Below are 27,874 nucleotides of genomic sequence, written 5' to 3' on the forward strand. Positions count from 1 at the left end.
CAGAGATAACGGCCACCGAGCGCTGAGGCAGGGCCTGTGACCACTACGGGAGGCGACTTCGGAGGTGTGTGTGTGGGGGGGAGGGGGTGCGACCACAACGTGAGTCGTCTCAGCCCCAACTCTCGGAACGTCCATGGCGTCGGGATCCCCGCTCTACTAAATCCTTATCTGCGGCCTACGCCAGCGGACAATTCAATGAGGAAGCCGCTCTCTAGAGCTGCCGGCGATTGGTCGAGTCCGTGAAAGGTGATTGGCTCTGGCCTTCTTCCGCTCGGGAGGCTCAGTGACATGATTGGTGCAGACTCATAGCCGCTCCGCCTGCTCCGGTACGTAGCACGTCACTATCCGGCGTGCCCCGTACCCGCCTCCTCCGCTCGGCCGGCCCAAGATGGCGGTGCAGGAGTCGGCGGCCCAGCTGTCCATGACCCTGAAGGTGCAGGAGTACCCGACCCTCAAGGTGCGTTCTAGGCGCGGTTAGGGTCGCCACCGCATCTTCGGAGGGGTCGCGGTGGTGCAGGGGCTGTGTCGCTGCCGGAGTCGCTTCTGAAGGGACTGCACGGCCGGGGGCGGGGTCGGGGGCGGTGGGGCTGCGGCTCTCCAGCGCGATGGGCACGGGCCGGGGCCTCCCGATGGGGCCAAGGGGGACCTCTCGGTGTACTGTGACCTAGGTGGTGAGGGGCGACAGAGTCAGAGGGCTTCCGAGGCCCTGGCGGCGGGGCCTGAGCCCTGCCTCCCACCCAGCCTTCAAAGCCGAGAGGCTGCGGGCCGTGCGAGTGCGGGCAGCGAGGCCACGGCCCGGGCGGCGGGCACTAAAGAACCAGGGGCCCTGGACGCGGAGGTGGGTCGCGGCGGCCCCCGGGCGTCCTTCCGGAAGCTCGGCCTGGGGCGTGGCGGGCATGCCTCTGGTGCTAATTAGGGGGCCAGTGGGGAGCACTGGCGACCCGGTGGCACCCCGCCTCGCTGGGCGTCCCCCGAACTCCAGCGCAGCTCCTGCCCTTGGTTTCCGGGGCGTGACCTTGGGTGGTCGCTGCGCCAGAGCCTTCCTTTAGGACAAACGTTCATCCCCGCCGGAAGACTGGGAGGCTTCAGTTGCTAGAGGGTTTGATGGTACCGGATGGACTGCGGTGAAGTACCTGGGAAGAAAAGCCTTAAGAGGAAGAAAAAAATTCTTTGGTTCCAAGGAAGGCCGGCAGAGCCTTCGTGTTCTACATTCCTTGGCTGAGGTCTGGGCAGCTTTTCTTCTGGAGTGCTTGGCACCTCATCCATTTCTGTGGTGACTCAGTGGTCGCTTGGTGGTGGGTGGGTCGTTTAGCTAAGGTTGAAGACAACAGGTTCTAGGCGAGACCGCTTTTTCTGTGCTCAGGGAGACCCAGATTGTGTATGGGAGGCACCTGACTTCTGCTGGTGTTCCCTTGTCAGATGTAAGCCCTAGGGAGCACTTGTTTTCCTCCCCGAGGGTGAAGTGAGTGAGCTTATATTGCACATGGAAGTCTTGGCATTCCCTGGAAGGCATCTCTTGTCATTGTCCCTGTGACATCTGACTGCTCTGGAGTAGTTTGTCTTCACAGGAGGGCAGAAGCAAGGCCCAGCTGGCCTTCTTCTATAGTTGGTGAGCAGCCATCTTTGATCAATGTTTTGTATCCTGTGCTTTATTTTACTAAGGAAGGGAGCAAACACCACCAGTCTTTTTTGTCAGATGTTCAAAATGTATGGTTTGGGGGATGGAGTAGGAGGTACTTGTGACAGACCTCGGTCTTGTACGTGCTAGGCCAATGCTCTGCTACTGAGCTACACCCTCAGGCCTTCTTTTCTTTTTTCTTTTTTCTTTTTTGAGACAGGCTTCTGTAGGCCATGAATTCTCAATTCTCTTTCTACTTCCTCCCGAGTGCTGGGATTACAGGCGACTCTTACCAATCCTGTAGTTTCCTGGCACTCTTGGATTTCTGTTGATTGACAGATGGAAACCCTGAAGCTTATCATGGTCATACTTGGGGCCTTCTATCACTAGACCTGTAACCACTGACTTGGGCCTAGCCAGGGCTTCCAGGCCTGTTGCAATGAGGTTGCTTTGGGAGAACGTGGTTATTTGTTCTGGCTTGTGAATCTGGGACCCACAGACAGGAAAGGTTTCAGAGCTCTCTCCCTCTCTGGCTTACTGAATGCATTAGGCAGTGAAATGGATGGTCAGGGTTCCTCCAGTCCGTCCTCTGGTGACCAGAAATGCACTCTGCATTCCAAAGCTATTGCACAGCTCTGACGAAAACGATTCTGTGGATCCCTGTGCAGGTACAGAGAGGTGGTGGTGTCATGTAAACAGAATCACACCTTTTTTTTTTCTTTTTTTCTCTTTGAAGAATGATAATAAGAAAAGTTTTTGTGAGTAGAAATGCTACTCCCTCCAGGTCCTGCAGACCCTTGCCTTATAACTTCTCTGCTTTGTTGACAGTGTATCTTTGCTTTGTTAATGTTTTTCCTTTACATTGTTGTTGTTTGGCTGGTTTTGACTTGTTTTTTTGAGACAGGTCTGTTGTAGCCTTGGCTGGCCTGTAACTCACTGGATAGCTAAGGATGACCTTGAGTTTCTGATCCTTCTCACTGTCTCCTGAATGCTGGGATTCCAGGCAGTGCAGTGAGAGATATCAAATCCAGGACATTCTGCATGATGAGCAAACATTCTGCCAACTGAGATGCATGCCTAGCTGCACTTCCTGTTCTTTCTCAACAGTAATTGATGATGGGTACTTTATACTTTGATTCAGAAGTGTTTGATGACAGAATCAATCAGAATACCAGGAGGGAGGTGTTTGTGGTCGGTCCTTAGGAAGGTCCAGATGCACGTATGGCATGTGAGTTGGGATCCCTCCCGGAAGTGAAGACTGGTGGCTGGAGGGCTCCCCAAAAGCAGTTGGGGCTGCAGTATACTGGACACATTTTTTAAGATTTATTCTTTGAACATTTCATAATTTATATATGTTTATTGACAGATTGTTCACCTGCAGAGCAAGACCTCTTCAGATGTGTAGGCTTGGGATCTGGCAGGTGGCTTAAGCAGTGGACCTAGATGTCTGTATTGCAGTCTCAGGCACCTAGCAGCCATCTCCTTTTCCTGTGAGGGGCTATGGCGGCATCCCCTGACCCTGGGCATGGCTCTTTTCTGTTCCTGTGTTTCCTCCATAGTGGTGGCCTGGCACAGGCTTCTTTATAAGCCTTGGAACCTTTCAGCTTCATTATCCCAGTGGTATCCCTAGCCTCTACCTACCAGGTGTAGGAGTATCCCCAGAATACCTCCAGACATTGCCAGGTTGCCTTGGATACAAAGTCACCAGTATGAGGACCTCTGGACTGAATGTTGCTTTAGGGAACTTGTTTCTGTGTTTTTCAGAGCTCTGGGAATGTGGTTCATGAGACATCCTCTTGTATTCTGACTGTAGCTTTTTTTCCTGTTGAAGTCTGACTGGTGCCAGATTGAAAGTGACAGGTCTTTGAAGCAAGGGGAGACTAGGATTCATGGCCCAGAATCATAAACTTAGATCCCCTGTTTGAATTATTTTTTTAAGCTTTTTGTTGTTGTTGTTATAAAGGGAGATTTTTCTTCTTTAGTCTACTGAAGAGATCATTCCATTAATATTTCTACTATTTTTTTTTTTAAACCCCCCTTCAGATAGCTGTAGCATAGTTTTGTGTCACCTTCTCTACTTGCCACCTAATCAGGTGGCAGCTGTCCAGTGTCAGGACCTGAAGATATTGGGGTAGCCAGCCCTGGACCCCAGCTTCTTTCTGAATCTCACCCTGGTGGTGTACCTTGATCCTCTTTGGAGCCCAGTCAGGTTCCCAGCTTCCAGGGTTCTCTTATACACAAGGACACTCAAGTATACACACACACACACACACACACACACACACACACACACACACACACCACACAAGTATACACACACACACACAGCTGCTGTTGCTGCTGCTTTACAGAAACCTGGGTACAGTATTCTCAAGCATAATCTTTCGTGTCCTTGAAGTTTGTTCTTACAGAAATACTTCCTTGCCTTTCCTGCCTTCCTGATAACAGACCAAATACTGCTTTGGAAATTCACAGCCTGAATTATCACAGAGAATGTGAGTGTGAGTGCCTAGTGCATACCCTGGATTAAACTTCTAGAGCAGTTTTGCAAACCTGATCTTGGCTGCGTTGGGAGGATCATCAAGTATGAGAAATGTTTATAGCCATAAAAGTTTGGCTTGGGACATGCACTTACTGCTAGGTGGTGGCCATAGTGGAATCCTAGAGTAGGCCAGACCTTTTGATATGCAAATTTGAGCCAGCTGTTCTCAGTGTTCAGGCTGTTTGATACTAAGGATGTTTGGTCCACTCTTTGCCCTTAAGTACTTAGAAAACTGTAATTTTATTCATTTACCAAACCCTGCCACCTTTCAACACTCAGTGTGTTCTACTCTGAAGCAGCCTCCTTTCTCTTCCTTTTAGATCCTGCCATTTGTCAGTGGGCCAGTCTGAGTTCCTTTTGTTCTTAAGGACCTGTGCCCTGATGCATGTGTCCTACCCCCTCAATCACCTTGCTTTTGATTTGTTGGACATTTGAGTGATTGTGTGTCCATTTGGCATACCTCTGTCCTTCTGAAAGGCGGATGTCTACTGAGGTTAGAAAGTGCAGACTTGAATACCTGCTGGGTTTGTTTTTTACATGTTATTGTCTTAAACAGATTTTGTGGGTTTTTTTTGTTTGTTTGTTTGTTTGGTTGGTTTTTTGAGACAGGGTTTCTCTGTGTAGCCCTGGCTGTCCTGGAACTCACTCTGTAGACTAGGCTGGCCTCAAACTCAGAAATCCGCCTGCCTCAGCCTCCCAAATGCTGGGATCAAGGGCGTGCGCCACCACTGCCCAGCCTTAAACAGATTTTGAGTTAGGAAAACAAAGTGCTTTGTAATACCTAGTTCTGTGTCGTGGGTGAACCATGTCAGAGGCACTGCTAAGTTGAGGCACAGAGTGGCAAGGGACTTGAGCAGGCCATATCCAGGACAAGCCCTTGGCCTTTGCTGTGATAGTAGTTGTTGATGAATTTCCTATCAGGCCTTTCGAGGGCCCTCAGGTGTTATGAAAGGTACTTGTGCGTGTCCTCTCGGAATTCATACCCTGCCTGAGGGAAGCGTTTAACAAGGGAGTGTTTAGTATATATAGATCTGTTAAAGGTAGCCAGGATGGGCGATATGGCTCAGCAGGTAAAGGCGCCTGCTGACAAACCTGTGACCTGATTTTGATCCCTGGAAGCCTTGTGGTAGAAGAAACCCAATTCCTAAAAGTTGTAATGTGACCTCTACTTACATGACGTCTGCATATACTCTGGCACTCATGTCCTCTCACATGTACAGACATAAAAAATAACTTTTGAAAAAGATACTACTGAAGCCAAAGTGAAGTTGAGTAGTGGAAGGGGACTGGGTTCCTTTGACTGACATGGTCAGCTAGTGATCATGGAAATAGTAGCTGGCGCTCTGAAGCCATGGACTGTGTAGTCTTAGCTGACATTGCCTTAGAAGGCACATAGGCCAGCAGGATGATAATGGCTGGGAAAGACCTAGACAGTGTGTGAGGCTGTAGGCCTAGAAGAAAGAAGACTGACCAGCATCTATACCCAGTGTGTGTCCATCTGTGGAAGTCCCTTGACTACCACTAGTCTCACGGGGCTCAGTGTCACAGAGTTCAGGCTCTGCCAGTGCTGCTGTGTATTGCTACAGAATCTTTAGACATAGGAACCATTCCTTTGAAAATTTGAAAAGAAGTATTCACTGTTGTAATAACTAGTAAGTATCTGCCAGAATGTGACTGAATGGAGAAAACACTGGGCCTGGTTTTACTTTTCTGATTGTGAACTTCTGGTGCTACCCAGTACCTGCCTCCATCTCAGGCTACCTTCCCTCCTATCCTGTTTGTTTGTTTGTTTGGAGGCAATGTCTCTGTAATCCTGGCTGTCCTGTAGCTTGCTATGTAGACCAGGCTGGCTTTGAACTCAGAGATCCACTTCTGACTCCCAAGTGGTGAGGTTTAAGGTGTGCACCATCATGCCCAGCCTCTTCCTGCTGTCCTTTTAGATACTCTTTCCTACTCATCTGTCTTCTACGACCTTTACCAGCTCAGCTGTCAATGCCTATCATGAGTTATGGGTTCCACATGTCCCACTTTAACCTAACTTTAGGGCATTCGCTTGTGTTCCTGCTTTTCTGTTGTGTTGCACTTGCCCAGCTCCCGCCTTACTGGGGTGGTCTGTGAGTATGTAGCCAACAGCTGTTGCTGCTCTCCCCATCTTCTCCTTTCTCTATCATACTGCTCTGCCCCACTTTTCTCCAGGTTTTCTCCATCCTTTTCTGGGTAGTCTATTGGTACCTTTACTGTTTCTCCACAATCAGGAATCATTTTTGCTTGCTCATTGGTGTCACCAATTAACCTTGAGAGGTGAGGTGGCCTTAGTGCTTGATGTCAGGCTTCTGCCTCCAGCTAGGCTTCTCCAGCTCTCAAGCAGTGGCTACTGCAGTGTATGTTTCTTTGGTTATCTGGGAGGTAGGTCAGGAGTGCCACTTGCAAAATGAGCAATAGATACTGGCCTTGAAGCCTCAGACCTACTGCTTACCATCCTAGTTGAAGACAGTGTCTTCTTGACTTGTTCCATGGCGGGCTACAACTCCTAGGTTGTCACTCTACCCTTTCAACACACATGGAGTCACACCTCCAAGTCTCCTGTTCTCTTTAAAATCCTTAGTTAATAGTAGCTGCTGGGAGACAGGCTTCATGTCTAGCTGGGAAGGTTGAGAACACTGCTATGCCACGTGGACCAGTTTCCTGTGGGGCATCTTTCCAGAATCCCTGTGGAACATTTATAAACATAGACTGGCCACATCTATCTAGACTTACATAGCCCATTTGTAGCTTACTGTTGCCTAAATAAAAGAGAGATTTGTGGTCATTTCTTAGCCTGTTTTTGTTTTTAAATTCCCATTTGTTTGTTTTGAGATAACTCTCTATATATATCTCTGGCTGTCCTGGAAGTCACCATGTAGACCAAGCTGGCCTCAAACTCAGAGATCTATTTACCTCTGCCTCCTGAGTGCTGGGATAAAGGGCATACACCTCTGCATCCTCCCTATTTATAATTTATTTAAGTTTATTTATTATTATAAATAAGTACACTGTTGCTGTCTTCAGACATACCAGAAGAGGGCACCAGATCTCATTATGGATGGTTGTGAGCCACCATGTGGTTGCTGGGATTTGAACTCAGGACCTTCAGAAGAGCAGTTAGTGCTCTTACCCACTGAGCCATCTCGCCAACCCTATTTATTAATTTTTAAAGGTTTATTTTTAGTTAAGTGTGTGGGTATGTGCTTTTGAGTGCAGGCTATTTGGGAAGGCCAGAGGTGTCACCTCTGGAGCTAGAGTTGCACTTTGAGCCGCCTGGAGTGGGTGCTGGGAACCAAACCTCAGGTCCTCTGGGGCACCAAGTGCTCTTAACCCTTGAACCATCTCTCTAGCCTCCCACCCCTTCCCTGTTTTGGTTTCTTTTTAGTATTAACAATTCAACAGAATTACCTACACTTGTGGCCTTTTTTCTCCTTCTCTTTCTATTAGACATCTCCTTTAGAATATGTGTTGGTCACTGCTGTATCCCTGCACATCCAAGTACCTGGCACAGAGTCATGATAAACAGCCATTGGCCAAATGAAATTCTCCACTGTCTGGTTGGAAAATTCCTTAAAACTTAGTGTCACTTTTGTTCACTTCTTGAATTCCAGCATGCTTTTCTAGGCAGGCACATCCCTTCTTTGTTTCCTTTAAATTAGTCTTCTAACCTACTTGTGCCTGATTGCAACATCAACCTCCTGTCCATACAGGTCTGGCATTCTTACTGATAAATTCCAGTCTAGAGTTAGCCATCTGTGTGAACTCTGCATTAGCCCAGTAGTTGCTCACTTCTGGGGGCCCTGGGGGCTCACTCAGAGGGTCCCTTGCATCAAAGAGCTGTTTCATGTATTGCTCTTTTCATTCGCCTTAAGTTCCTCGGCTTGTACCATACCCGATGGGCTGTGTTCATGGCTTGCTTTTCATTTGCGACCTGTTTGCCTATACTCATTGCCTTGTTCCAGTGACTTTGAAATAAGTCATCTGTTCTCTACCCCTGCTCATCTTCATCCCTCGCAATTAAAAGATTCGCAAATAATAGCTGCCTTCTAGTTATCCAGTGAACAAAGTGTCCCATTTTCTCTCCTCTTTCCCTCCCTCTCCCTGAGAACTGTCTTTAGAATAGCCTCACTTCTGTTCTTACTCACATTGTCCATGGTCATGCTGTTGCTAGGGCCACTGGGCAACCTTATAGGGCTGCTCAGACCCTTTGACCACATGTCCATTCACAGCAACCTGCTAACAGGTATCCTGGTGTTCATCTTGACCTTTTCAAGCTAGTGACTTCTCTGTAGTCTTGAGGTACATTCCTGTTTGGCTTCCCCAGGCTCACAGCCAACTCTCATTCTTCATGATTGAACTATCTGCAGAATACTGGAACAGCACCCAAGCGTGACCCTGGTAGTTGTGTTCTTGGTGATAAGGAATTCTCTATCCACTTGGCTGATATGCCCTAGATCCCTGCTCCAGGAGCCTGAAAAGCATTACCGTAAACTCTGTAAGTTGCTTAGTTTAGAATGGTTAAAGTGGGTTTTTAAAAATCTTTTATTTTATGTTTATGTGCATTGGTGTTTTGTCTGCATGTATGTCTGTGTGAGGGTGCTGGGGATGGGACCTGGAAGAGCAGCCATTCTCTTAACCGCTGAGCCATCTCTCCAGCCCCAAAAGTGGAACTTGTAAATCTGTTGTGGGGTTACTTTTGAAACAGGGTTTTGCAGTATGGATGAGGGAGGGACTCTTGAGGTCCCATCCCCTTACTGAGGAACTGTTGGCAGTTGATAGCTGCTGCTGGGGGACGTAGAATCATTCTTCTTTATAGGTGTGGCCCAGGCTGGCCCTGAGCTCTTCAATCTTACTGCCTTGGATGTCTGAGTGCTGAGTTCTGCTATCTTGGTTTAGGCTTTAACTTAATTGCCTTCCCCAAATCCATCTCCCACTTTCCTCCTACAGTAAAGGACAGCCAGTGGGGACAGAAATTTGGAGGAAGCTTTGACCCTACACCTGTTCTTGGATGTATTTTATGAGCACCTGAGTGGGAGCCTCCTGCCTAACTCAGGTGCTGCTGCTGAGAATGGGTGGGGCTTCAGCTCTGCAGAGTGCATGTGACTCCAGCTCTGCAGAGTGCATGTGGCTCCAGCTCTGCAGAGTGCATGTGGCTCCCAGGGGGTTGCTTGCTCTATCTCTGCCCATCATATCCTTTTGCAGATAGCTTACAGTTCACAGGCCATATAGTTTGCCGGGTGGTTCCTTAAGTAAAGGTCAAGAGTTTGAAGAGGAGTCAGCCCAGCTCTTCATGATGCCTTTCCTCTACTACCACAGCAGCCTCTCTTCTCAGCCCTCTGTCCTGTCTCCTGGTTTCTCATTCATGTCACCTACTGAAATGGCAATTGTGCTTCTTTCTGCCTTCTCCTACAACCAGTACTTCATCCACTGCACTGTGTTGCTCATGGAAACTCTGCTGAAGGGTAAAGGCAATTCTAAGTATTACTCTGGCCATTCTACCGGTGCAGTGGCATAAGGCTCAGAGGACATCAAGAGGCACTCATCAGCACACACCAGTATAATTGATTACCTGCATAGGACCTGCAGAAGATCAGAGACTCAAACTTCCTGCATGGATAGGAAAGGAACTCTTGAGGTCGTCAGTAGCTCCTGGGGAAGTAGAAGAATTCTTCTTTGTAGGTGTGGCCATTAATAGGTTCCCCACTCTCCTTTGGATGGCCCCATACCCATGCACATAACTGGATTTACTAGGTTATGAGGGATGAAGGAAGAAGAAAAAATAATGAAATTGGGATGAGTGTATTAGGGTGAATATCATATTTCATGTATGCATGTAAAAAGTTCTATAAGAATAATCTTTAAAGCGTAGTCCAGACAGAGTAGGTAGGGGTCATATGCTGAAGGATGAGTATATACTCTAAGTACGCTCAATATGAGTGGAACAAAAAGCGTCTGGAGAAGAGCAGACAAAGCTAGTGAGGTAGGCAGCTGTGAAGGACCTGCAGTAGATGCTGTGCTGTGTTCCTGCTTTTCATATGGGAAGTCAGAACTCCAAACACTCCAGTGCTTCTTAATATCCCCAGTCCAGATAGAAGATAGAGTTCTTTGACTCATCCTAGCTGAGCAGGACCCTGTGGCAGGTTCTGGCCAGTGTGCTATGACTTGGGACCAAGTCTCATTTCCAGGGCCAGGGCCTACGATGGCATGATTCTCAAAGTCTTGCTAGGATGTCAGGCTTTGCAGACCTTGGTTGCAAATGAGAAAACAACCAGAGGTTAAAAAGGCAGAAAGTACATTAATGTTTGCCCAGACTAGAAGAAATAGAATTATAGCAATCTATTCGTGAGATTAAAAGCATGTTTTAAAAAGAGATTGTAATAATAAATGCAGTTCTCTGTAAACAAGAAAAGTTAAAGAATCATAGTCGCTAGATGAGTGAACTTTGAAGTATGAATAATGCCTCAGTAAAGTTGCTGGAAAAACAAAACAAACAAAAAAGTATGAAGTAGAAGTTAGGAACAACTGTTAGGAAAGTTTAGTGGGGAGCTGGAGAGAGGGTTTAACAGGAGCACTTGGTTTTTAGAGGACTGGATTCAATTCTCGGTACCCATATGGCAGCTAAAAACCAGCTGTACCTCCCGTTCTAGGCAGTCTGATGCCCTCTTGTGACCTCCAAGGGCAAGCACACATACTGGCAGGCAGAACACCCATATACATATAAAACAACAACAACACAAAACTTGTAAAATAAAGTTTAGTGGTCAGCTGGCCATGCAGTAGGCACTGAGCCCAGCCACTGCCCTCTGTACTATCAGTGGCCAGTTGTATCATATCCTGAGGAGATGTCTATTCACGACAGCATGCCAATTGGAAGAAGTGGCCAGGGTGAACCTTGGGCTGACAGTGGTGATACTGAAGGAGTTTGAGAAAGAACACAGCTGGTGGAAGACAGGCGTTAACATTGAGTGTCTTGCTTCTGTGCGGAGTTAGTAATGATGCCCGGTGCATGTTGTGCATTGGACAGTGCTTTTTACTTAGAACAAGGGAAACACCAAGAAGAGCAGAACGCTACTGACCCCAAGAGCCCAGGTTACTTGGGACTGCTGGTGGGCTCTGTGTTACCTACAGACTGAGAGTAAGCCTCCCTCACTAGTGTGAGGTGTCACTGGTGCGTTAAGGCTTGCTGTAGGTTGGTTCATTGAATTGTGTCAAGGATGAAGACTTCTGACCACATGAGACTGGCTGTAGTGCCTTTTGGTGTCATGCCATGCCAGCTTTAGCAGAGCATGCTATGCTGCATTGTGCGCTGCCTGTGTGTTACTCTGTTTGGGTTTTCCTCAAATGGACTGCTGGCATAAAACAGGTCTGCATGTGACCAGTGGGTTATAAATGGACATGGTAAGGCACGCCTTTAATCCCAGCACTTGGGGGGGGGGGCAGAGGCAGGTGGATTTCTGAGTTCGAGGCCAGCCTGGTCTACAAAGTGAGTTCCAGGACAGCCAGGGCTATACAAAGAAACCCTGTCTGGAAAAAAACAAACAAAACAAAACAAAAAAATGGATATGAAGGTGGGCCTAGGAAAAAGGAGCGATGATGTGGCAGGCGCTCTTTCCATTTTGATCTTTGTCAGCCACATTGTATTATGGCTTCTTAGAATTAGACTAGAAACATGTAGTTGTTTTTTAAAGAAGTCCACTTGAAGTAGGGGTTTAGGCTGTTGCTGTCTGTCTTCATGGTGTGGCCATACTTGGAGTAACAGCTTTGGGTAGCACAGAACTTCTGTGATTTGCTAGAGATGCTATTTGCATGCTCTCTAGGGCACAGATGATATGGTTGGCTTCTTAGCAAATGCTTGGGATGCTTACGCTGAGGCTTTTTTTTTTAAGGTTTATTGCTATTATGTGAATGAGTGTTTGCCTGCATACATGTATATTCCTATGGAGGTCAGAAAAGGGCCTGGGGCCGGGCGTGGTGGCGCACGCCTTTAATCCCAGCACTCGGGAGGCAGAGGCAGGCGGATTTCCGAGTTCGAGGCCAGCCTGGTCTACAAAGTGAGTTCCAGGACAGCCAGGGCTACACAGAGAAACCCTGTCTCGAAAAACCAAAAAAAAAAAAAAAAAAAAAAAAAAAAAAAAGAAAAGGGCCTGGGACTCCTGGAGTTGACGTTAGAGATGGCTGTGAGCCACCAAATGAGGGATAGGAACTGAACTCAGGTCCTCTGGAAGAAGAGTTAAGTGCTTTTAACCTTTGAGTTATCACTCCAGTACCTTTGAGGTTTCTTAATTGTGAGCAATAAATGCCTCATGTCATCAACAAACAAAACAAAAACAACCCCTTCCTTCCTATACTGGTGGAAATGGCTAGAAACACAATGACAAGCTAAAGCACCTTCTTTTGGCCATGGCAGTGGGGAAGGGGAGTATTCAGCAAATGATGTCAGAAAGCTCAAAGCAGGTATGGGAGACAGCTTGAGGAAAGGAGGCCCTGAAGTAGACAACAGAGTGCTGCTTGGCAGGTGGGAATGCAGCTGCTTCTCTCCAGCCTCAGCAAGTCATGTGTGCATGACTGGGCTTCCATGGTGGAAACAAGGATGTTTGGTAACTCCAACAACAGCTAACTAGAGAGAGCCTGACTTTAAATACCGAGTTATCATATGGGGGCTGGAGTGATGGCCCAGGTTAAGAACAGCTATTCTGACAGAACACCTGAGTTCAGCCTCCAGCACCCACATGGTGGCTCACAGCCATCAGTGGGCAATGCCCATGGTGTAGGCAAACCACTACTGTACATAAATCTTTGATTGTTGTTTGGTTGGTTTTGGGTTTTTTTGTTTGTTTGTTTGTTTGTTTGTTTGTTTTTTAGACAGTATTTCTCTGTAGCCCTGGCTGTCCTAGAACTTGCTATGTAGACCAGGCTGGCTTCCATCTCAGATCCTTCTGCCTCTACCTCCCAAATGCTTAGAATAAGTAAATATTTAAAAAAAAAAGAAAAAAGAAAAATATTGTCACTGACTCCTGCTACACCCAGACACATTGAGAGATATCAAGTATGTGTACTAAGTATAAAATTTTAAATATTGGCACAAGCAGATAAAATAAGACTAAATTGAAACTCAAATATAGTCTTCTAAACAATCCTCCAGACATAAACTAAGAATTGATTCAAATGTATAAGAAAAAGTAGGACCTTTGTTTCTGTACAGAGCTGATGGGGGTACAAACAATGTGTTATCAAAGGAAAAACGTATTGAGTTGAACTATAGAAAGTGCATTTTTATTCGTTAAAAAGCAATAACTAATGACCCTGCAATATGCAAAGGCAGTTGTTTAAAACTTCCCAGTTGCCTGGAAAAGCCCAGTACTGGATAGCTTTATTGGTGAATTCTATTAGACATTTTAAAAGGGAATACATCAACTCTACACAAACTTTTCTAAGAAATAAGGAAGAAAGGGCATTTTTTAAACTTCATTTTTGTGAGCCTAGTATTATTCCTAGCAAAGTCAGACAGTAACACATGGAAACTATAGAACAGTGTTCTTTATGAATAAGTACAAGCTAAAGCCCTGGCAGTTTCCGCATCTAAGCTAGGCTGGTATCCCAAGCACTTGGAAAGTAGAAGTAAGAAAATCAGATCAGGAAGTCTATAGTTAGTCTGGGCTGACACTCCTCAAAATACCAAATGAATATTACCCCAGAAATGCAAAGTTAGTTTAACTTGTGGAAATCAGTATAATGTACATATTATTGGAATAAAGGACAGAGACCGCGTGACCAACTAAAGAAATGCAGAAAAAGCACTTGACAAAGTAACACCTATTAAAGCTAAAAACACCAACTTCCTCAGCCTTATAAAGGGCTTCTAAAAAACCAGCATGTTAACATACTAATTGTGTTAACAGTAAATTAACTTAATTGTGAACAGTAAATGCCTCATGTCATCAAAAAACAAAACAGAAACAACCCCTTTCCTTCCTATACTGGTGGAAATAGCTAGAAACACAATGACAAGCTAAAGCACCTTTTTTTGGCCATGGCAGTGGGGAAGGGGCTAGGGGCATTAACATACTACCTAGCCGGGTGGTGGTGGCGCACGCCTTTAATCCCAGCACTGGGGAGGCAGAGGCAGGCAGATTTCTGAGGTCGAGGCTAGCCTCGTCTACAAAGTGAGTTCAACATACTACCTAACGGTCAGAGTTGAAAGTGCCCCTGAGGTCAGCAACAGCACAGACACTACTCCTTACCCACTTACATTCTACCCTTGGTCTGTAGGTTGTAGCCAGTGCAGACAGACAAGGAGGCCAACACTGCCAGAGCAGAAAGAAAGAAGGAAGATGACATGATCATGGGTGCCTAATGCACGTTATCACACAGTTAGACTTAATAATAGTTCATCGGTGTTGCAGAGTACAGAAGCAGTGTATAAAAATAAGCTGTATTTCTGTACCCTAGAAGTGATCAGCCTAAAACAATTTTTGATTTACTGTAGCACAAAAATAATACAGCATGTAGGAATAAGACAGTATTGTTAGGTTAGCATTACTTCCTGAACTGATGCACAGGGTTAGTGTGAGCTGCATCAAAAGCTCAGCTGGCTTTTCCCCCCTAGAAATTGGCAAGCTGCTTGTAAATCCACAGTATGAGTCAGGAACCCAAACCAGCCAAGATAACTTCATAAATAGTGGTTATAGAACTTGGAGTTTTGGGTTTCAAAACTTCTTATGGAGGTGTGACCAGGTGATATTTGCAAAACAATAGACAAATCTACCCAGATTGAGGGTAGGCATTTATTTATTTTGCATTGCTGAGGTTTGAGCCCAACACTGTACAGTTTGAACTCAACACCTTGCTGAGACAGCTGGGTTTTCACATACAAAGTAAAGTTGGGTCCCTACATCACATCATACACAAAAACTAAAAGTCAAAGAACTAGATGAAAGATCTAAAATTAAAAAACTTGTAGAAAGCTAGAACAATATCAGCAATAGCTCTGACCTTGAGTCTGGATTCTCAACCCCTGAGCACAAGCCTGGGTGGAAGACTGCTCTATGGGGAGCTGTGAACATGAGAAGACTGGTTTTGGAGAGAGTGTCTGTCTCCATCTTGAGATTATACATGCTAAATAAAGGCCCAGGTCTTGAGCTATGGCTTTGAGAGCTGATTGGATTTGGGACAGAGCCCCAGTGATAAAGTTAGGGTTCTTAGGGTTTGTATTTCTGAGAGTCTTCTGCAGCTCAGGCTGATCCTGAAGTATAGTTTATGTCCAAGGATGATGAGGTTTTTACGTTTTGCATTTTTACTTTAAACATACTTCTTTCGAGTTTTATTTTAACCCCTTGTTCCATTTGCCATTTGTTTGTTTAGGATTTTTTTGACACAGGGTTTCTTTGTGTGGCCTTAGCTGCCCTGGAAGTAAGTGTATACCACACATCTGTGCTCCATGTCTGTGGAGTCTAGAAGAGAGTAGGGGATCCTCTACAACTGGATACAGACAGTTGTGAGCTACCACACATTGGTGCAGTAAGTGCTTGTAACTGTTGAGCCATCTCCAGCCCTCCTTTTGAATATAAATATATTTGTTCATTTTCACCTACTACCCTCTTATCCCCTCTTATCCTATCAAATCTATCTTCTTTCAACAAGTCCCCCTACTTACTTTGTTTTATATTTTTGTGAACTAGTAAGTTTAATTTAGAGTTGCTTGCACGAGCATGGGAGGGAATTATCTACTGGAGCATAGGCAGTATACCACTGAAGAAAGAGATACCCACTCCTGCAGCAACCTCTAATTGCCAGCAGCTCCTTGTGGAGTGTAGGGCTTCATGAACTTCTTCCCAATCCATGATGGGATACTAATGGGCCCCATCTTGTGCAGGTAGCCACAGCATTCTTCCCCATCCTGTGACTCTTACATTCTGTCTGCTCCCTCTTCAGTGTTCCTTGAGCTGTGGAGGGGGTGACACACAGATGTCCCATTTAGGGCCCAGTACACAACAGTCATGTACTCTCAGCACGTTGGTCAGTTAAATGAGTCTTTGCATTAACTCTTGCTAGCTACAAAGAGAAGCTTCTCTGACCAGGACTGAGAACTATAGTTATAGTTCTATAGTTATAGTTAGAAGGCAGTGTGACAGCATGGCCATTTAGCAAAGCAGCTATAGTAAGTTTCCCACTAGGGAACCAGCCATAAACTTTTGACCAGGTTTAGAGTACCGACTGTCAGTTCCTGCTGTGTTGTGGGTCCAAAACCCAGTCAGAAAATGGTTAGTTATCCCAGCGAATTCCACACCACTATTGCAACAGTGCTCAGGTCTTTCCTGGAAGGGTGGTAGTGTAGCACATGGGTTCCACAGCTGAGTAAGTCTACCAATGACTAATTTTCCTCTCTAGCAAGCAGGCTATGTAGCACCTTCCAGCACTCTATGAAAGCTAGCCAGCAAGAAGGAAGCTTCCAGCTCAGTTCCATCTTGATTTTCTATTTCTGCCACCAGAGTGTGCGGTATTTTCAGCATTGGGGTCTTAACCATCCAATTCTGATTCACAAACCATGAGCAATGGCAGTAGAGCCTGTATTATTTTGGGGACAACTGGGGAGGGATCCCACATCTGGCACTGGAATTTTCATTTACTAACCTATGGCTTTGGGAGCAATATTATTCACCAGTGCAAAGTGACTACATTCAAAGTGTTTTTTAAATTTTTATTTCAGTGTTTAATTAGCTTACAAAATAGGTTTTCACATGACTTTTTAATATACCCTTAGTTTTGGTTAACCCTCCCCCACCCCTACTCTTCCCCATCTCGCCTTAAACCTTTCTGCCCAAATCACTTCCCTGTTTACTGCCATATCACATGTGTTCCACTATCAAGTGATCTTGAAATTCCATTCTCCTGCTTGAGTACAAGCACTCGGGCATATGCCACCATGCTTGGTTCTGTGTGCTGCTGGGGATAGAGCAAAGGGCTTCATGCATGGTTGTCAGACACTGCATTCTTGTGCAGCACTGGTCCTAGCCTGGATTAATGTGGGCTTATGTGTGGCGTGCATGAGTGGAGATCAGAACAGCATTCAGTTCTCTTTCTGTAATATGGGTCCTAGGTATCAAACTCAGATGATCAGGCTTGGGAAAAAAGCCTTTTACCCACTGAGCCGTCTTCCTCTGCGCGCATACCAAAAGAAAATGTGAGATCATGAGATCATAACTAACCACCAACAAGAGTATCTTTGCCAGACTTAGCTCAGCCAGTCTCTCAACCTTGCTCTGAGACTTGCGACCTTTTTAACTTCATGTAGTAAAGACTGTTTGTGTAAGCTTCCTGAGATGACCAAAAGAGCTGCTTACAAAATAGGAAGAAACATTTGCAAATCACCTCTCTCGTAAGAGCTAGTATTTAGAGTATATGAAGAAGTCTTACTGTTGAGTAATAATTTAAATTTCAAAAATGAGCAAGCATAGTAGATAAAGCAAAGATTTCAACAATGCAAGCTAGAAGACCAGAGCTCAGATCCCCAGCACCTCCCCCATAAAGCCATGATGTGGGAGCTTCCTTGTAGCCACCTAGTCCTAGAGGCTGAGACAGGGTATCCCAAGGCAGCTGGCTATGTAGACTAGCCAAATGCCCTGATAAAATAGAGAGGGATTAAGAAGACACCATTAATACCAGTTTCTAGCCTGTACATGCTGGCCCTGGGCACCTACATGCATTCCAAAACCTAAAACAATTCGAAGGCTTTTTCCAGAAAGCCACTGGGACATACTGTTTCCTTCTGCTAGAATGGCTACAGAAGAAAGATGTGGAGAAATTGTAAACCCTTAGACACTGTTGATAGGAGTGAAAAACAGTTGTGCTACCTTTTGAAACAACCTAGGCATTTATTAAGTAGTCCATACAAGGAACAAAAGCCTTACTCATAATGGCCCCAAAGTACATGTGGTCTCAATTTGTGTACATAAACTGAGTTATTAACACAGGATTATGCATCCAGACAGAGCATAGAACACTGTTCATCATGGTAACATCGTGGATCGGTTTCTGAAACAACATTAAGTCAAAGGTCAGGGAACGTCCCTATAACCTAAGGTTTCAGTTGTGTGAAATTCCAAGAACAGAGACAGTCGTGTCTGCGTGCTTGTGTCTTGAGGGATGGCCGTGGCATGTTTATGAAAACACTCTCCGAGTAGATAGTCGTAATGACCTCACAACCTTGCAGTTCCACTGAAACCTTGTAAGTGGTACGTTCTAGGGGGAGTTAGCGTCTGTGAATCATATAAATAAAAATAACAGCATACTCCTTTTTTTTTTTTTTTAATTTGGTAAGGATTAGCTTTACTGACAACAGAAAAAGGTACAGCCTGGCTGATTGGCTGGTGTACACGGCTCTGCATAATGAGCAATTTTCAGAATAGGTCTGTGGATTGATGGGGTCAAGAAACCAGGCATGATCTGTGGCTCACATCACATCTGCTCCACTTGTGGCCCTTGCACATCAGTAATGTGAGTCTTAGACAGTGAAGAGTTACTCAGCACATGTGTGTGTGTGTGTGTGTGTGTGTACTATCCTCAATCAGGGAAGCTATGAACACTGGGAATGTTATTTGCTCTGAGGTAAGAGGACTCTGCTTTTAAAGACATAGTATAAAGAGGGGGAAAACACAATTTGATTGTATATCTAAATTAAAATATCTGGATTCCATTGAATTAAAATATATTAAGAACAGATTTCACTCTCCCACCACGGGGTGTTGGCTCACACCTTTAATATCAGCACTTGGGAGGCAGAGACAGGTTGATGTCTGTGAGTTCAAGGCTAGCCTGGCCTACAAAGCAAATTCTAAGACAGCCGGGGCTACACAAAAAATGCGTGTATGGAAAGAGGAGGGCTTCGCTTCCCTGCCCTGCAGACAGCCTTGCTGTGTAGCCCAGGGTAGCCTCAAATGTATGATTTCCCTGCTCGAGTGCTGTGAGTAGCTGGGATAACAGTCATATGCTGCCTTGCCTGGCTTCATGTAACTTGTATTATGATAACCAAAGCTGTGGGTCTCATGGTGCTTTGCTGTTTATAGATGTCTTACTTTATGATGGAGGGGGGTGGTCAAACCTGGAGCTCAGTTCATGGTAGCTAGTGAGCTATTTTTTTTTTTTATTTCTGATATCCAGCATTGTTTATAAAAAGAAAGAAGTAGTTGTGGTAGTATATGCCTATAATATAAGCACCTAAGATGCCAAGGCACAAGGATTATGAGTTTAGGGCATCTTGGGCTACATGAAATCCTGTCTGGATTTATAATAATGGTAATGCCACAGACTTAGCCATACTGTCTAATTTGTCCCATTTCCTGTGTCTTTTTTCCCCTTCTCCTTCATTTCTTCCCTTTTGGTACATTGATAGGGATGTTCTTTTGTTTGTTTGTTCCTTACAAAACCATAGTTCACAGCCATATTCAGTTGAGGCAAATGAATGCCTAAAACATTGTCAGATGCAGCTGGGTGTGCAGTGCCCAGAGGAGTCCTGCTGTTAGTTGGTCTGTGAGAGAAGAGCTTCCCAGGGAGCTTGCTTCTGTGAGCCTAGTCTCCACTCCTTTATACAACAGTGGTTAGTCCCTTTGACTGACAGTCTAGTTCCTGTGGATGGGGCACCATGGCTTCTTTACTGTCATCCCTGTTGATGAGCATTGAACTGGGCCGTCTCTTCCTTCCTCAAGGATGGGGTTACTGAATCATCTGGTGGGAGTCTCTTTCCATGAGAAACTGCCCAACTTTGCAGAGAATTATTCAAGTGCCAACAGGGGTCAACTGTTTCTCAGCTTGATTGAATTGCTCTTTGAACCAGAGTTCTCTAGAGAACCAGAATCAATGGGATGTGTTTATAGAAATATTAAAAATAGTGAATTGCCTTGTGGGAGTCTGAAGGCAGGGAGATTTCAAGATACCTGGCAAACCAGGGCGTGGTGTATTCTCAGAAAAAGAAGGTCCATGGTAGAGTTCTAATCCAAAGATGTGCAGATCTGAGACCTATGTATGATAGGCCAGAAGACCGACAGCAGCGGCAGCCCAGCTGGGTGCACACGGGGTTTGACTTATGCACTCTGTTTACTTCTTCACCTGGTTGAACACAACCCACAGCTAAGAAGCCATCAGCTCTGCTGAGGACTGGCCTGCTGGCTCATCCAGAAACATGCTCATGAAAAGGTGATACCTAAGGGTAGCCACTGTCCATTTTCTTTTCTATTTCCTGTGACAAGCAGCTATGTAGATCTTCCGTATGTCATGGAAGGCATTTCTTTTGAGCTCTCTGACTTGTTTTGAGAATGGGGTTTTTGCTATCATAATTAATTTTTTTTTGTAGGCATTCCATATTTTCCTTGGAAGGGGTCATGCTAGATGTGTAAATTTCTAATGGCTTCTTTCCGGTGTCTGATTCTACTCTCTTTGCTTAGGTGGTTGTCTGCAGGGCAGAAGCTTGGCTTTGGTGAAGACTGTTAATGATGAATTTTCATTTATAGTTTGTGTGGTTAGTGTCATTTACAACGCTTGTGTCCTCTTCAAGGTCATGACAATGGCTTGTTTCTTCCTTAGATGATTTTCAGGGAGTTTTAGCTTTATGTTTAGATCTGTGATCTGTTTCAGGATGGTCTTGGTAGATAGACTAGGCATGGCTTGGTTTTCACTGCTCTCAGGGAGTTCCTAGCCCTAATATTGTTGCAAAAACTACTGTTTCCTTTGCCTCGTGGTTGGACTTGTATGGGTGGATGTGGAGGTGGGTTTTCCACCTTCATTTGACCCATAGCTAATCTCAGACCAGCACATTGCTAAGGGAATAGAACAACTATTGCTGATAGTTATTTCTTGGCCTTTGAGAGATGAGATGGCTCAGCAGTTAAGAGTACTGACTGCTCGTCTGAAGGTCCTGAGTTCAAATCCCAGCAACCACATGGTGGCTCACAACCATCCGTAATGAGATCTGACGCCCTCTTCTGGTGTGTCTGAAGACTGCTACAGTATACTTAGATATAATAATAAATAAATCTTTTTTTAAAAAATAGTTATTTCCTTATGTTGTGGCGTGGCGTTGCGTGGTGTGGTGATGATGTTGAGATGGAATTACTTTTATGCAGCCCAAGCTCAAATACAGTATCCTCCTGCCTTGGACTCCTGAGTGCTGGGATCACAAAGGTATGTATGCACCGTGCTCAGGAATAATAGTATTGATATCAGGTCCCAGTCTATCAGGTTGTATTCTATCAAAGTCTTAGTTGGTTTCTTTTGCCTCAGACTCATTATATAGTCAGCAAGGATCTGATCTTGAACTTCTGATCCCCCTGCCTCCACCTTTTGAGTGCTGGGATTACAGGTGTACACCACCACTATGCACAATCTGTTTTTGTAATGAGTAGGGATCAAAGTCAGGGCTTACTATTGTGCTGGACAAGCGCTGTCAGCACCAACTGAGCCACATGTCTGTCTGTCTATCTACCTGTCTATCTGTAGTGAAAGCACAGCTTAGAATTGTTACATGTTCAGCTTGTGCTGTTACTTGCGTGTGCCCTCATGGTCTCTGGAACATTCTATTTTGTAGAACTGAAATTCTGCCATTAGAGAGTTTGACCATGCATCCTACTTTTGTTCTCTAAGCGCTTGATCTTTTTAGGAATCGTGTTCAGTGGACTGAAACCTTTGTCATGCTGTGATCAGCTCATTAACACGATACCCTTAGGTCTCATCTGGATCGTGGTGTATGGCAGGCTTTTCCATTGTCAAGCTGGATCATGTGTCTATGCTGCGCTTTCTTGGTTCGTTTGTTGGTGAACACTCAGATGGGGATGTTGCAGTGAGCATGTATGCAAACATCTTGTAGAGATGTGCTCCTAGTTGCATACCAAGAGTAGGCCTGCTACTAGATGTAGTTGTCTGTTCATAGTAATCCTCTGATGGTTCAGCAGCGTTCCATCCTTACCAGCAAGACACTTTGTGGATACATTCTGTGGTTTGAGTGTGATTTTGTTGTTGCTGCTTTGAGATAGGATCAATGTCTGGAATTTTCTGTAGATCAGACTGGGTGTACAGTTAATACTAGCAATACTTGACAGTAGAGATATGAGCTGTGGCTGTAGCTTAGCCTGTCACAGAGGTGGGGCATGGTGTTCAGGCATAGTTTACTTGTGTTGTGCTCACAGTTGGGCCAGGAAATGAGTGAGAAGTGTGGAGAGAGAGTTGTGGCAGTGATTCTCTGGAAAGGCAGAAAATACCTTATTCCTCACATTGATCTCTTCTTTATGTGGGAAATGGGTTGGTTTTGTTTGTTTGTTGCAATCGCAATAAAAACATTTTCATAGAAGAGAAATGTTAATGCTCATATGTAATTCCACATGAAATATGATGACTTCACATCAGCCCTGGATGATATGAAGCTTTTGGACTCATCCTGACTGTCCTGTCCCTCCAGTGTGATCCTCACCTCCAGTTCCCCACTGCCAAATGGGGAGAAGCCCCCTTCTCTTACCTCCTCTTTGGTCACTTTTTAAACTGTTTTTCTAGATGAACTTTGGAGTTATTTTGTCCATGGGGGGGGGGGGGTCTGTCTGTCTGTGTAAAGACTGTGGCCTAGCACTGCTCAAGGGCTAGGGCATCATGTGCCTGTCTTAGGTCAGCCTCCCCTCCAGGCTCTGGACTGCCTCCAGTCATCATACTTGTGGATCCTAGTCAGGGTGCTGTGAGCTGTTTTTTTGAGAGCTGAGAGTTGTAGGCTGCCTGTGCCAGATGTGCAGGGCTGTATCTATGTATTGAATGTGCAGGAGGCCCATGTGCAGGGCTGTATCTATGTATTGAAGGTCAGGGCTGAGGTTCTTTGTGCCTTTTCTTGTCTAGGTGCCCTATGAGACACTGAATAAACGCTTCCGAGCTGCTCAGAAGAACATCGATCGAGAGACTAGCCACGTCACCATGGTGGTAGCTGAGCTTGAGAAGACCTTGAGTAGTTGCCCAGCTGTGGACTCTGTGGTCAGCCTATTGGATGGTGTGGTGGAGAAGCTGAGTGTCCTCAAGAGGAAGGTTTGTCCTCTGGGAGTGGGCCCTGGCTAGGAGATCTGAGACAGGCAAACTGTGGGCAGGATGTCCTGGCCTCATGCTGCTAGAAAGAGAACTGAAAATGTCCTAAGCCTGACCTATGAGGAAGCTAGGACTTGCAGAGACTACTGGTGTTTCACCCTAGAATTTCCTGGAACTGTCAAAATGACCTAGCCCTGAGGATGAAGACATGAATAGATAGTCCTTTAAAACATCGTCCCAAAGGGGTTAGAGAACTCAGACAGCAGAAGAGAATTAGCAGTCTCAGTCACAGATAGGAGTCAGATGTAAGAAAAGGCCAGAGGACTGCAGCTGCCTTGGAGCATTATCTGAACATGGGAAGTGACTTGACAGATGACTTTGGGCACCCAGGATAGTGGGCCAGAAAACAACTTGAAAACCTATAGGAATCAGAAAGTATAAAAGTTTATTTAGAGTTTTAAAAAGAATGAGTGAAAATGCCAGATTTAAAAAAAAGTTAACCAGGGCTGAATACTGTGGCACACACCTTTAATCCCAGCATCTGGGAAGAAGAGACCATCTGTTTGAGTTTAAGGCTAGCTGGTCTATATACTAAGCTCCAGGCTAGCTAGGGCCATATAGTGAGACTCTGTCACAAGCAAATAATAACCAGGCTTAAAGTATTAGCTCAATACCAAGACTTGGAAAGTGGTTCCAAAGAGATTGTGTAGAATACAGTGTACATAGAAGGGCAAAACATATTAGAGATCATGGACTTTGGTGTGGTTGCCCAGAGAAGGGTAGAGACAGGACAGGGTGAATGATAGGGTACTAAAGTCATTGGCTCATAGACCTGTACAACGGGTGGAGATAAACTTACATAGTGTGTTACACAGTGAGACAAAGAGTTCAGACTGAGCAACCTCAACAGTAGCCAAGGAAAGGGCAGAAAGTGATGGTGTTGGAGGAAAGAAAGCCAGTAGGGGCCTGCCTTGTGGTCTCTTGCATTTAGCTATTAGCTATATGACTATTACCCTTAATGACATGAGACCTGGTTCCTTGGTGACACTGGTCTTTGAGAAATTCAGTGACACACAGGGTTATGACAGCCATGTTGGGCAATGGTGCATATTGAAAACATTTTTACCTAGGATTTAACTTAGAACTAAGTTGACTTTTTAAAGTATATATATGATTTAAAAAACAGGCTCCGCACAATGACACATGCTTTTAATCCTAGTATTCAGGAGACAGAGCCAGAAGGAATTTTTGAGTTTGACGACAGCCTGGTTTACATAGCAAGTTCCAGGTTGCCTAGGGCTACAGAGTTGAATCCTATCGCAAAATGAATGAATGAGTGAAGAATCACTTCATAGTAAATAGTAAGAGAGGAAGTACAACAAACTTCCGATTTTAAGCATCTGACAATGCAGCTTAACCAAACAAAATAGATATTTATGGTAAACCTTTCTGAGTGAAGTGAGGCCTCCCATGTGCTTGACAAGCACGTGGTCGGCGGTGTGTCATGCTTCTCTCGGTCATCACTGTCTCATACAAATTCACCCCAAAGAAAGGTAGGACCCGATTTCTTTTATTTCTGTATCTAGTCCAACAACGTCCCCAGCTTTTACTTTTCCTTGCTTATCTTTTCGTGAGCCTTCAGAGGAGAGGCGCATACATATGTTTTCATGGTTGGTAGTGTGGTTCATGGGACAAACCATCTCAACTGTGTCTGCTGTGACTTAGGCAGTAGAGTCCATCCAGGCCGAGGATGAGAGCGCCAAGCTCTGCAAACGTAGGATTGAGCACCTCAAGGAGCACAGCAGTGACCAGCCAGCAGCAGCCAGCATGTGGAAGCGGAAGCGCATGGACCGGATGATGGTGGAACATCTGCTACGCTGTGGCTACTACAACACAGCCGTGAAGCTGGCTCGCCAGAGTGGCATCGAGGTGGGCTTTTCCAACTCCCAGGCCCCTGCCGGGGGGGTGAGGACTATTGCATTCCCTTCTGTTCCTACCTGTGGTGGGTGCCCAACAGTCAGCGACAGTCACAGGATACAATTGACTTGACAGCTTGAACTTGTTAGCTTTGTGGTGGCCAGGAGGTTGGTGCTCTTGACAGAGCTCTCTTGAATCAATGACATGGACATAGCTAGGGAAAGGCCCCTGATCAGACCACTGTTAGGGCCACTGCTGCTAGACACTGAAAACCCAGCCTGTGCTTGGCCACCACAGAGTGCATCACTGAGCCCATGGGTTACCCTATTTTTTTTCTTGTAATCCATTTTTTTAAACTTTTTTATTAAATTTATCATGTCATGATGAATTTCTTGGGAAATTTGCATATCTTTGGGCAATCATGAATATCTTTTGGGAGTCAATTTAATCCTACCATAGAAGTTGTGGAACTTGAACTCAGGTAGTCATGCTTGGTGGCAAGTGTCTACCCAACTGAGCTATCTCACACCATCACTCAAGTCTGCTTATTAAAATTGTTTATCTTGACATGGAAAAAGATAGGAGATTTTTATTATGATTTCTTTTACTTAAAGGCTGTGTCTACACCATGTTGAGCAGATGGATCTGCATGCCCCGCATAGCCATCCTCTGGAAGGAGCGTCCCATAACTTCAGCTCCCTTCCCTCCCCTGGTCATTGTCATGCATGTATAGTGTCCAATGGTGGCATATGATGGTGACATCAGGTCTCTGTAGATCCTAGCCAGAACATACTGCCTATGGCTCAGCTAGAAATTATCAGTTGTTTTGTGCTGGTATTCTCCTTGTTAGTTGAGAAACAGTTTTGTTAGAGTACACCTCAGAAAGAAATTTTGCTTTTGAAATGATGTTTTCAGGCTGGTGACATGGTCTAGGAGGTAAGACACTTGCTGCCAAGAAGTAACTGATCTGGAGCCCTATGGACTACCTGGTAGAAAGAGAGAGCTGGCTCCTGCAGGTGGTCCTCCGTGTGTCTGCCCACCAATAGATACATCAGTGGGATTTTTAAAAATCTGAAGGCATATCCATTTTCTTCAGATAACTTTTCTGCTTTTCCTGTGATGTGCATATATCTCATTAGCCCAGCCCCTCATTTTTGCTAATCTTGATGGACCCTTTGATGTAGAGGGGTCCTGACCTTGGATGAATCCTCCAGAGCTCAGCAGATGATCCATCTTTGGCCCTCTTCAAAGAGCATAGGTACTAGGGAGAGTGTTGTATCACACACACACACACACACACACACACACACACACACACACACACACACACACACTCTCTCACTCACTTTCAAATGTGTTCAGAATAGACAAAGCAGAACATTAGTGTGTAGGCTGTAGAAGCATTGTACACCTTCTGAGGACTTGGAGGAGGTTATACCTTATGTTGGGGACCTGGTGGGGGTGTTAGTTATTTTTGTTGTTGCTACAACAAAATGCCTGACAAAAGCAGGTTAGTGAAGGAAGGGTTAACAGAGTTCCAGGAGATAGTCCATCCTGTCAGAGAAGGCGTGGCAGCAGAATCAGGAGGCAGCTGGTTGTGTGTATACACAGTCAGGAAATGGAGGTAATTATTAGGGCTCAGCCTGCTTTCTCCCTTTTTAGTCTTGAGACTCGTAGCCCTTGGAATGGTACAAACCACATTTTAAGATGAATTTTCCCATCTCAGTTTACCTAATCTACATAATCCCTTAAAGATACGTGCAGAGATTAATTTCCATGGTGATTCTAGATCTCATCAAGTTGACAAGATTAAACCATAGAGAGCCTGAAGCCTGCTGGGAGCCAGTCCTAGTGTGCATAATGCTTGTGTTCCTTGTTGTTCCTTTACTACAGCAGGATGGTTCTGGTTCCCCTAGCCAGTAGGCATCTGCCATATGTCAGCTTCCCAGTCCTCGTGGACCATTTTTCTTCCCTGGAATCTTACTGCCTTGTCTATGAGCAGTGCCCTAGACAGTTTTGACCTAATGTAGGGAGTACTACGGCTGAGCCTAAACTCAGGGTGGGAGGCTGGAGTGAAGATGGTAGAAACTAGTTGCCCCTGCTTGTAGGCCACAGGCACGTTGTGACCTGAGCTGCCCCTTCCTCTAAGGACCTTGTGAATATCGAGATGTTCCTGACAGCCAAAGAAGTGGAGGAGTCCTTGGAGAGGCGTGAGACAGCCACCTGCCTTGCCTGGTGCCATGATAACAAGTCCCGACTCCGGAAGATGAAGGTGTGTGAGCTTTCTGGGCTGGGCCTGGTGGGAATGGATGGGTCTCTATTGGAGGAGGGGCCAAGGTTGGGTGGAAGCTGTGTCACCTACCCAGAACCACCATGGCTTCACCTGCTTGTGGTCTTTTGGGTTGGTTTTAGTTTGGGAGGCAGAGTTGTTGGGTTTGGGGTGGGGTTCGTGGTGTTTGGGTGACGGTGCTTCCTTAGGAGTAGCCTCTTGTATTGGTTTGCAGCCCTGTTAGGTGTACAGCATGTTCACTCCGCTGCACTTAAAGTTGAGGCAGCCTGTGGATTCCCCACACCGTCAGATAAGGGCCGCAGAACTCTGGACTGTGGTGTCTACCGAATATACACTTAAAGCACAGAGCCACAGAACCTAAACCTGCTCTCTGTTTTGTAGCAGAAATGTGTTAGCTTTAATTAGTAGCCCTGCTTCCCCCAGAGGAGCTATGTTTCTT

At 45.4% G+C, this 27,874-nt stretch overlaps 1 protein-coding gene across 1 annotated transcript in view; it reads left to right on the forward strand.

Annotated features, from left to right (window-relative positions):
• Positions 1-351: 351 nt before the first annotated feature.
• Maea (macrophage erythroblast attacher, E3 ubiquitin ligase) overlaps positions 352-27,874 on the forward strand; it is a 39,476-nt gene continuing 11,953 nt past the window's right edge. The window contains exons 1-4 of the mRNA XM_021163057.3: positions 352-457; positions 23,049-23,231; positions 24,954-25,157; positions 27,295-27,417. Coding sequence (XP_021018716.1) covers positions 389-457; positions 23,049-23,231; positions 24,954-25,157; positions 27,295-27,417 — 579 coding nt within the window. The 5' untranslated portion in view covers positions 352-388. The remainder of the gene's footprint in view (positions 458-23,048; positions 23,232-24,953; positions 25,158-27,294; positions 27,418-27,874) is intronic.

This window comes from Mus caroli, unplaced genomic scaffold (assembly GCF_978045245.1).
Source record: "Mus caroli unplaced genomic scaffold, Mus_caroli_1 scaffold_4, whole genome shotgun sequence".
NCBI lineage: Eukaryota > Metazoa > Chordata > Mammalia > Rodentia > Muridae > Mus > Mus caroli.